The 10,844-nt window shown below is 33.6% G+C and overlaps 1 protein-coding gene across 2 annotated transcripts; it reads right to left on the reverse strand.

Moving 5' to 3' along the window:
- Nucleotides 1-374: 374 nt before the first annotated feature.
- On the reverse strand, nucleotides 375-10,537 carry LOC142357985 (uncharacterized). 2 transcript variants are annotated; one of them, XM_075409464.1, is made up of 6 exons: nucleotides 9,905-10,537; nucleotides 6,270-6,287; nucleotides 5,930-6,014; nucleotides 5,388-5,600; nucleotides 4,487-4,566; nucleotides 375-833 (listed from the first exon to the last, which is right to left on the reverse strand). In XM_075409464.1, the coding sequence occupies exons 1-6, from the start codon at nucleotides 9,936-9,938 to the stop codon at nucleotides 763-765; spliced, it is 501 nt and encodes a 166-aa protein (XP_075265579.1). In that variant the 5' UTR covers nucleotides 9,939-10,537; the 3' UTR covers nucleotides 375-762. The 2 variants fall into 2 exon arrangements, with proteins under 2 accessions (XP_075265579.1, XP_075265580.1); XM_075409465.1 differs by lacking the exon at nucleotides 6,270-6,287 and having other exon boundaries at nucleotides 9,905-10,523.
- Between the last annotated feature and the right edge of the window lie 307 nt (nucleotides 10,538-10,844).

Consider the following 10,844-nt stretch of genomic DNA (forward strand, 5'->3'; position numbering starts at 1 on the left):
CAATGACTTAAACATCAGGTTCAATGCAAGCATAAATCAAGCACATTTTATCAGTACAAAGTCTTGGTATTTTAAAGATCTGGACGAGTGAAAATTTAGAGTTCCTTTGACCTAATTTAACTTTTCCTCCAAATTGTTTTTCCATTGCTTTCATTTATCCTTTTAAAACGCATTTGCCGAGCCAGATCTTGAGTTTTCCAAGACTTTCAATATAGCCAAAAAGACAATTTTGACTTAACAAGTAAATGATCCAACTTTTAACCAAACTCAAAAATTTCAAATCTGTTATGTTATGATTCATCAACACTGATTCAGAAGAAATTACACTGAAATTCTCAATCAGAAAGTCTGTTCATTGTTCAGCAAAACTTTATGATTCTGTCATTAAAGTATTTTATTCATTGCCCAGTAGCTGTGGACAGTTTTTCTGCCCCTCAAAAATCAATTTGAGTTGGTTTCAATCAAAGTAAATATCCACAATATTTTTAATAATCTAAAGTTTTTTGGAAGTTTGTGAAATAAGTTTGAATTTATGCACAGCCATGATTGTCAAACAAGTTTTCACGCGACATGAGGAAACATGATGAATACATCACGTAAGTGTGCAATTGCGTATGTTTGTTCACGACATGTGAACTATGTCATGATTGCTATCCCTCGAGCAAAGTAATAGGCGGCACCGTGCTTTCTAGTCTCTGTTTCTGTACAAGGGTTGTTTTTTTTTCGTTCTTTGGTTGCCGTTGTTGTTGTTTGTTTGTGTTATCATAATGAGTCCATGACTGTGGTGGTCATTGTCTTTGTGTCAGAAAGTCCACTACAACTGCTATCAGTGCCTAAAAGTACATCAATTTTCAACTGTAAAAATCGAGTTGTCTAATTAAGGCAACTTTTAAGAAAAATGCTGAGCAGAGACAGTACAGAAAGATTTGATGAATTGCCACTTGTAGTTATATGTTTGTTTTTCATGCTGGAACAGCCACGTAGGATCATTCCCGTGAAACGAAACTTAAATGGTATTGGCCACTTTTGATATTTAATATTCTCTTGTTTCTCGCTCAGTTTTCCGCGAGAATGCACAACTCACGGGTATGTACACAACACGTCATGGTATATACGATGCTCGCAAAAACGTCTTTGACTAGCAAATCTCAAATTTTAGCAAGAAAATAAACATCTGCACGTTTTTTTCGTTCTCTGCCAAGAGTATCAGCTTCATTTCACTAGGTGGTCCATTTAACTTTTGCACTCTCGTGTTTGATGATTGAATCCGGAATCATATTTCAATGAATAAAGTCTGCCCCAACCACAACATGTATTGAGTCCGTGCTGATTATGAATAAAGAAAATGGCCACAAAATTATGTTCCAACAATACACTATAATCTTACTTGTTATTCTATCCACTGCAGTAAAGAAGCGTTCTTTCGGGGCAACTGAAAATTTGCAAATAATTTGCAAGGAGAATCATCATCAATATTAGAAAAAATCGAACGCCTAGTATCTACATGGTTTCACATAAACATTCAGTATGTCTGAGTATGATTTTTTAGAAACTTCGATCCAGATGTCATAAATCAGACAATTGTATCAGTAAAAAATCCTATAAAAATTACCGCAATCATACAACATCATGATAATGTTTGATCAAAATTGAGACAAATGATTTACGATGAAAAGCTGTGACAATACTTTCTATGATTAATCCATTTCATTTATATTATATCAACTCAAATTTACTATTATAGAATAGAAGTGCTTGAAAAAAATCTGTCACATGGAAAATTTGTGCTCATTAAATTTCTCCCCTAAACTTTAAAATTGAGCGATTCTTCATACCCATACAGCTTTCAACAAACATTGTTTATAACAAAAAACCAAACTCAATTTCGACCTTGATAATTTTGATCTGAAAGAAAGCCACAAATTTATGTTACTTACTTTTCATTTTTTGTACATATTTAACTGCATCATATATATATATATATATATATATATATATATATATATATATATACATATATATATATATATATATATATATATAATATATATATATATATATATATATATATATGTACATATATATCTATATATATATATATATATATATAAATATTTATATATATATATAACATTTTTATTTTTTTATGTGTTTTTTTTATTGTGTTTTGGATGTGTGTGTGTGTGTGTGTGTGTGTGTCTGTGCGTGAGGGTAACCAATTGGAAAATTCAATTTTTTGATAGCTAAAAATGTTTTTCTTTGCAGTTCGTTTTCTGTTCTCTGACAAAAAAAATATGCAAATATAATACAAATCCGATAAAATCTCAAAATATCTTATTCCGACCAAAACAAAACTGATCGCTTTTGAGTGGGGCTTCTACATTACTTGCTTTTATAGTTTAAAAAAAGAATTCTTGATATGACCGCTACTCTAAATTGCCAATTTCTATCTGATGTTTCGACAGAAACTTACAAGTTAACTATTCGACTTGCAAATTTGTAGATGCAAGTTTAGCCTCCAACATAACAGTTCGGCAAGTTGAGCATTCAATATCAGGCGCAGACATTCAATTTTTGACCCTGGCTTGGAAAAGACTGGCATATTTGAGAAGGAACTTTTTGGTAAAATTTTCAGCGTACTAGCTAATGTCAGGAAAAAAATTTTGCCCAGAAAAGTAGATGTATGTTAAACCTCGTAACACGGCAACAACATATCTTTTTTGCATCACAATTGCAATTTAATGTAAGAAACCCGTATAGACATCGATTTCACCTTCTAACCAATTAGGAAAGGTACACGACTATTTAAGTCGACTGAAAAAATTCACAAACAATCATCATCTTCTCCGAAGAAAATTCCCCGCATACTGAGGCGTGGAAAGAACACAAAACGTGAGCTATTACAAAAATCCGTGGCTGAGTAAGCAAAACGCTTAATGAAGAGATTTCTACTGAACTCATGACTTGACCATTGCTCGAGCTAAATTACGTCTCTAGGAGCCAGCGCCCCTGCAAATTAAAGTTGACTATTCGGCCTACTTCACATCATCACCGATTCCACACAAAATATCTTAGGACATGTGAAAAGGGCCTTACAGTGTGAGATATTTCGACAAAAGGAAAAGATTTAATAATAGGTATATAAAATTAAATTATAATTGTTTCAATTATAATTAGTATCGCTCCCACTACACTTCAGTGGGAGGGAAGAAATATATACTCAAATGGGTTTTTTCTTTTTTTACTGAGTCAATTTTGGCCGATCGATATATTTATCGCAGAGAGTTGTGAGCGGTATCAATGAAAAGTCCGTCCAGCGTAGAATTTATAATTAGAAAAATTTTTTTGAATTTTTTTCCGGGGATTTAGTGAGGTTGAAAATTTTGAAAATAGTAGACCGATTTCAGCTGTTTTTATTCAGATTTTCCGTAATTTTTTGAACCAAATTTTCGTTCTTATTGCTAAAATTTGTTAATTGGCGTTGATAGACTGCTCTTTTGAACCTATTCAATGTTCTCATTGAATAGACTATCTTTTAAACGGCCGCGACACGTTATCCTGCTAAAATTTTTGATTTCTAAAGGAATTTTTGCTTGTTTTTGTCCTTTTTGTAATCGTATGACATAAACTGGATAATAAAAAGCTTTAATTGCTTTCTTAAGAGTTATAAACGAACAGATGTCAATTGGTCACTCTATTATATAGATCAAAAGTTTTAAATGAATCTTTCTAATGACTTCAGTTGATAAATAATGCTTTTACTCACTTCGAAAATATGGTTTCTTAAAAATGGAGACTTAATTTCGAACTTTTCCCTGTCTGCTTTCATTTTTTAAATTGCTACGTAGTTTCATTAAGTGCCAATCTTATGAATTTTTCAGTAATGTACAGTTTAATTTGTTTAGCTTAGGTGTTATCTGATGTCATTTTGATTTTGTTATTATTTTCTTTGAAATATAGACATCGAGTTTTGAGTGTAATTATTGTTTTTTTATTTTACTTTTACGTAGGTTTCATAGTCTTATTAATGGCAGTCGACCCTCTAATGCGGCATTACTTTATTCATTTAGTGGTTTGTGGAACAATATGTAAGTTTTTGAAAGTTTTCTCTTCCTCGCTTGCTAGACCATCAAGTCAAAAATGCGGATGAGCGGGTTCGGAACATTATGTGCGGACGCACATTACCGAGCCTCTGTGTTATATTTTACAATGCTTTTGTCTCAAAAATCCACGGATTAGGGTAACATTAATAAACATCTATTTATTGTTAGGTGCGCTTGTTCATAATGTTCACAAAACTCCGAATTGTTTTAACCAAACTGTGGTAGTCTTAATAAGAAACAGTCAAGATTCAATTTTTAGCAAAATTTTGAGCCTCAAGCATTAGGCTTAGCTGTCCGTAGAGCCGAGCAATACTATTTTTAATATCGAGCACCGTCTTTTTCATCCGTTGCGGTCTAAAACGAGGAACTGTCTGCGCAATTACCTGTTGCTGCGCCATCTTCGCTGATTGGGGTGAGACCATTGTTGCTGTTTATGGACATTGCACGTGACTCCTTACGCAGACTGAAAACAGAATAACAACATCAATGAACTTGTACACTCATCTCAAACAATTCGGAAATTGCCCAATTAATCGAAATTTTCGTACAACATTCAAATGTTTCACATAATTGAATCAGTTGAAAGCATATAGCAACCTCTACTATTTTGTAAAAATTGACCTAACTGACTTGAATAATTTTAAACTTTGGACATCATTTTTGAATGACCCAATTTTCAAATTCAGCTCAGCTTTATGAGAGACAACTTGTCCGAGACACATTTTCATCATTGTCCGTGTATACGGCAAAAACTCTCTGATAACCAACATACTTCAACGTGAACACGCAGTACAAGACGTCATGTGGTTGAAATCAAATCATTATCATGAAAAAAAAAGAAAAAAAATAACTGATGTGTTTCTGTCCAAATTACTCGGAATTGTTGGTTTAGGCCTTCTGCATCAGTTACGTGTTCCCTTCAGTCGTTTTAAAAATAATGAGACTGTATTTATTATCTCAAAACAAACTTGAAAGACTCGTGCAAGATTTTACTTTCTAAAGCGACTATCGAGCGTCCACGCTTACAGTGTTTCCTTTCTGAATTCATAATCAGAAGTGATCTCGCAAGAGTCTTGAAGACTTTGAATCTTTGCTATATTTGTTCTCTGGATTAAAGTTGTGAAACCTATCTAAAGAGCCTATCATCCGTTTTAGAGCATTAGAAGCTTATTCATATTTTCACCATGGTTCATGTTGCAAGATTCTTTTGGTGCAGTCTTGCATGTTTTAAAACAGACAGCAGGAAGCATGCAAGATTTGATTGCTCTCATCACTATAAATTACCTAGGCTGGAATGGCTGTGTGGTTGGTCTCTGGTTGAGACTGGAAGCAGTAGAGGGAGCGGTGGCTGTATTCAATCCATTGGGTATGAATGACTGTCCACCCCCACCACCTTGACCTGTGAAGGAAGAAGAACCCGACATGAGTTGTGACTCATTGTTCAGGTGTAGATATGCAGAATCGTCTGACGTCAACAACTCTGGTCGAATTAGGTAGCTAAAATATCATTAAGTGACGCTTCTACTAGATGCAGCGCGCTTTATAGAAAAATAACTCGAGTTGAGATTTTTGTTGATTTAAACATAACATACTAAACTGACGGTCTTTTTCGGTCTTTGCGCCGAAACAGATCGAAGACTTTTTTTCCGTCGATTTGATTGGTTTGAATCGATTTTAAACGTAATATGAGTTTTCTTTGATTCCTAAAAATTTACAAATTTGATTTTGTAAACTGAAAATGGCAGCGAATATCTACAATAAGAAATTGGCGGTGCTAATTTTCGCTAGGTCTGGACTTATGTTAATATTTCATTTTGGACACTTACACAATGTCATCTTTGAGTAGCTTTGTGTTTGGCTCAGGATTCACAATCACAAATTTCCTTGTCGAACTGTTGTTCTCAGTCGATCCTAAACACACAACAAATCAAACAAACTATCGAGATTAAAAAAAGCGGAAAACAGGATAATATTCAGTGTCAGTTGTTTGTTCACAACATTGCAGTATCTCTCAGCCCCTCTCGCCCAAAATATTTCGATGTTCAAAAGCAGTTTACACGAAGCTTGACATGATATCAGTTAGAAACAGCACAAAGCTTTATTATCTTTTTCATTTGTTCGATTCTCGTCAGTATTGGATAATTATTTGCAACGAGTACAACTTACTTGTGATCCATGGTTTTCCTAAATCATCCACACTCAAACATACATAAATTTTGCCCATGCATATACAACCTTATCGAATCTGCACTGAACTCATCAATAGCTCTGAATGCAAACTTTCATAATGGCTACCTTGATAGCAATATCAAAGCACTTAAAGACTTTAATAGTTTGAGTTTTTTTGCAAAATATTTTTGTGCATGGCATCAACAAATTTCCAATTTCCAATTTTATGATCTAATTTCTAATTTTATGATCTAATTGATTTGTTTAAACCTGATTAAGGTAGGGGAGAACACAAGTTACTATTTGATTACTAATAAATATGGTGGGCAATCTACATTTTTACAGCTGATGCTAATTAACGTGTAGCAGAATGAGCATTTTTTATTTTAAAAAAATTTATTATTTTTGGGCGGAAACAGTAAGCAAAAACCATGCAAAAAAGATAGATATTTATTTTAAAATAATCAAAAATAAATTGGTTGACTTAATTAGTTTGATCTCTGCGTGGAAATCATCTTGAATTCAATCAAACTATTTGGATTGAAATTGTTATGCACATAATTTTGCGGTGAAATACGGCGAAATTACGTAATTGCACCGCTAGAACTTACAAAAAGTCACCACATTTCACCACTTACTACAATGTACCGCCCTTACAAGGACTCGAACCTCTCACCCCCAGCATGTCACTCGTTTCTGCTTCTACTGCGCAACTTCTAGTTTTTTTGTTTTGAAGTTAAAACTTGAGCGTTTAATGTTTGTAAGATTTGCGATTTTTAGCGGAGAAGTTACATACTTTAGCGGTGAAATGTGGTGATTTTTATTAAGTTCACCGCTTACTCTAGTGTGAAATTACATAAGTTCACCGCTTAGAAAAAAATGTCAAAAAGATGTAAGATTGGGGGTAATTTTAGGGGGGTTAAATCTATCATTTCCTCCCTGACTCACCATTGCCCCTTATCTTACCTCGTTTTAACCCCACCCCCCTAAAATTTCCCACATAATCTCACATTTTTGACACTTATTCTAAGACTTTCTAAGAGGGGAGTTTATGTAATTTCACCACTAAGTTAACCGGTGGATTTATGTTATTTAAACGCGAAATTCAGTGGTGAAACTGTAATTTCACCGCCACCAGGCCATAAAAGTTTTTTCTCCGCATTGCCCGCCTAATTTATATAATTTAACCGCGTTCACTGCTTATCTTACAAAAATTCCGGCATTCACCTCTTATCTTACATATAATTGTGTTGAATGGCGGTGAGACCTCGACCCGGGTTCTCAATTGTCACAAAAATTGTATATTGTATTGAATGAAATATATCCACGCAATATGATTGAATGTCGTTCACTATAAGTAAAAGTTTACAAACAATTCCATTAAAACATTATTGTTAATAATAATATAATTATCCGGGAAGTGAAAACGTCCTAATAAAAATTCATGCATCAATAGACAAAAAATAGACTTTTTGTCATATAATCTATGACCAAATAAAATCAAAGATTTTTCATGCCTGAAAATGATACAAGATTATTTAAAAAACGTAAATGTTGGCTCGGTTTCAATTTTCAAGAGAATGAAAATCGAGTGAAACATCTGTCGGTTAAGTCAAGCAGAGATAACAAGTTCATAAAGCATTGTTTCAAAAAGCATTAAAAATGGTTGAACAGATGTTCTTTACTTTGTTTTGAGCGCAGTCGCATTTGGCATTATTATTATTATGGCACCAGCTGTTATTGAAGTAAATGAATCATACTTCTTCGGCTCAAAATTTTGTTGAATGCGCTTTTCAAGGAGACATAACAAACAATGAAAAAATAAAAAATCTTGTAAATTAAGCAAAGTTGGCCGATTTACCCAATCTCTTTTTACTAAGTTTATGTGTCAATAATTGATTGTATCAAATGATCTTAGTAAGATTTAAGTTAAAGCTCAATCTCATGCGAGAAAAAAATAGCAGAGTTTGTCATCAAATTTGAGTAATCTCACGATGTCATTCAAACACCAATCAGAAGTCAATTCTTTTAGACACAAATGAAACGTATAATGAAAAAAAACTTTGGCTTTTATGTTCATCCAAACAAATATATCGTTTTGCACTACAAATGATAATAATAAATGCCATACAGTATAACGCTGTTAAGTAAATTGAGTTTTGTTTTGTTTAAGTCTTTAATGACCATGAAATTTAGAGTTTTGAAGAGTCTGGAATTTGATTAGAATTGACAGATTTAATGAAAATTCGAGCAACAAAAACAAAAAATGAACTTTCAGTCCAGCTAAAAAACAAATGTATATTCTGATGAAAGTTCTAATTCTTTTTGTCTCATACATTACGAGCGTCTACCGGTACCAAATTTTGGCGAGTAAATTTACTCGTTTTTTTAAACCAGATTTCACGTTTCCTATGTTAATACCTTGTGAGTGTGAAACTTACTTTCGCATTTCACGAACAACAGAGCAGAGCCTTATAAGAAAATTCCAGTCAGTGGTTCTCACTTTTAAGCTGGAATTTGGAAAAAGAGAACTTCTTTTCACCGTGAAATATGTTTGACGAAAGCACCATTCGCAAAATTTCCCGAAATTAGATTTCACATTATTTAGGACTGCATTTCTCACTTTTACTGACTGGAAGCAATAAATACTTTGAAAAGAAGCCGCATTTGCTTTCAAAAAAAATTGGTCTAAATACCCTCAAGCAAGCAAAGGAATATATATTAAGCGGCAGATTAGTTGCACATTAATCTTTCATTTTATTTTTGAAGTTAAATGTAGTATAAATTTCACTTTTTGCGGCAAATACTGAAAGTAATTTTTATTTACGGTTATGTTAATTGTTTTATAATCGCTTCTTTTCAAAATGGATTAAAATTTTGTGAAATGCTCTTGCAGCCGAACGTAACCATTTTTCACATTTATCTATTCTATTTTTCATTCTAAGGCCCTTAATTACTTTGCGGAAACCACTTTCCCAAAAATTAAGCGCTTTTCGTACTGAATGGAAAGCGGCACCTGAAGTGGCCAGTGAATTTGTTTCTTTGGAAGTAGATTTCTTCGGTACCTGTAGACGCTCCTAATGTAATCTATGAAATAATTCAATCAAAGCAATTTTTTCCCCAAATTGAACTTTTTTAATTAAAATTTTGATTAACATTTTTTGATGACGACCTAATATATCCCGAAATAATTTGTTTTTTGTTAACTCTTTTCTTTTTGCTAGATTGGCAATCGACAATTTGGTCAACTTATATAATTGAAAGTAGCCGTGGAACTATTTAACTTTTTGCGGACCTCTAGCACTCAAATTCAAAGATATTTGAACTCTTTGTTGATTAATAGGTTACGTCGTGGTGATATGTAAGCTTAGTTCTCATTAAAAGATCATTTATAATTTTCTCTGATCAAAATTATACGCAATTTTTAGTAAATTTTTAGGCCATTTTTGATCTATTTCCAGGCTGAGACGCCAGACAAATCGGCATGTCCAGATCACCTCAAACTGAAGTTGTATGTTTCTCGACAATGTTATTTGAATTGAGGGCTAATACCGTTCAACATCTAGGGTCTGGACATACCCTCAGCCTGGGTCTGAACCTGAGCCAGGGCTGTCTTGGAGGAAAAAGAGTACCTTTGGCAGTTGAATATTTGTTGACAGTTGGCATCTGCGCGGTAGAGACAGTCGGTTGTTCTGCCTCCAATCTGAGCAGTCTGTCCTTCAGGATCTGCTTAATTTGTTGATCACACTTGAGGTGCTCCTGAAGAGACTCAAACTTCTCCTCCTGCCGTAGCACATCTGTTTCACTTCGCGCACTCGTCTTGTAAACACAAATCAACAAACAAATAAATGCAAGTGAACAGAAATCAGCTGAGAATAATTGATGAATTTTGAATTAAACGCGAGCGATGAAGGAGTTTGGAACTAAAATGTATCTCAAATTTTGCATATTTCGAGAGAAAAGGATAAAATTTGAATTTGTTTGGAATTTAATTTCTGTGATTGATCACGCGAGTTTATTTTATCAAAAAAGGTAAAACTGATCGTATCTGTTCCAAGTGAGCTTTTTGAGGGAAAGCACTCACTAAAAACGACATAAAGAGTCCTTTGATCCTAAGTTTATGGTGCAAACAAAAGTTAATCTCACAACCAATCTTAATTCATGTGTTCTTAATTAACCCTTGTGAACAGCGCTCACCTTTGAAAAATATAAGCAAGAATACGTGAGCAGAGTTCTCAACAAAGAAAATTTAATTCTTTTAGATTCAAACGACTCGTACTGAATTTTATTTTTCTTAAAGGCCCTTTTTTGTTCCGACCCAACTTGTGGGGGGAGGAACTATATACTCAAATGGGTTTTTTTTGTTCAGAAAATTTTGGCCGATCGATATAATCATCGTAGAGAAATGTGAGCGGTATCATTAAAAAGCTCGTCCAGCGTAGAGATAGGAATTAAAAAGATTTTTCTGAATTTCGGATTTTCCGAGGAGTTATCAAGGTTTAAGATTCTGTGTGAACAGAGGAAATTTGGTATGATTTTGTTCTTTAGCTTTATTTTAGCTTTAATTTCGTT

The sequence above is a fragment of the Convolutriloba macropyga genome, unplaced genomic scaffold (assembly GCF_964194025.1).
Source record: "Convolutriloba macropyga unplaced genomic scaffold, txConMacr16.3 SCAFFOLD_6113, whole genome shotgun sequence".
NCBI classification, from domain to species: domain Eukaryota; kingdom Metazoa; phylum Xenacoelomorpha; order Acoela; family Convolutidae; genus Convolutriloba; species Convolutriloba macropyga.

Coding starts and splice junctions, on each gene's coding strand:
- LOC142357985 (XM_075409464.1), bottom strand. CDS start 9,938: ATGCCAACTGTCAACAAATATTCAACTGCCAAAG. Junction 4,567..5,387: donor ACACAGCCATTCCAGCCTAG/GTAATTTATAGT, acceptor TTCTGTTTTCAG/TCTGCGTAAGGAGTCACGTG. Junction 834..4,486: donor CGAAGATGGCGCAGCAACAG/GTAATTGCGCAG, acceptor ATGTACTTTTAG/GCACTGATAGCAGTTGTAGT.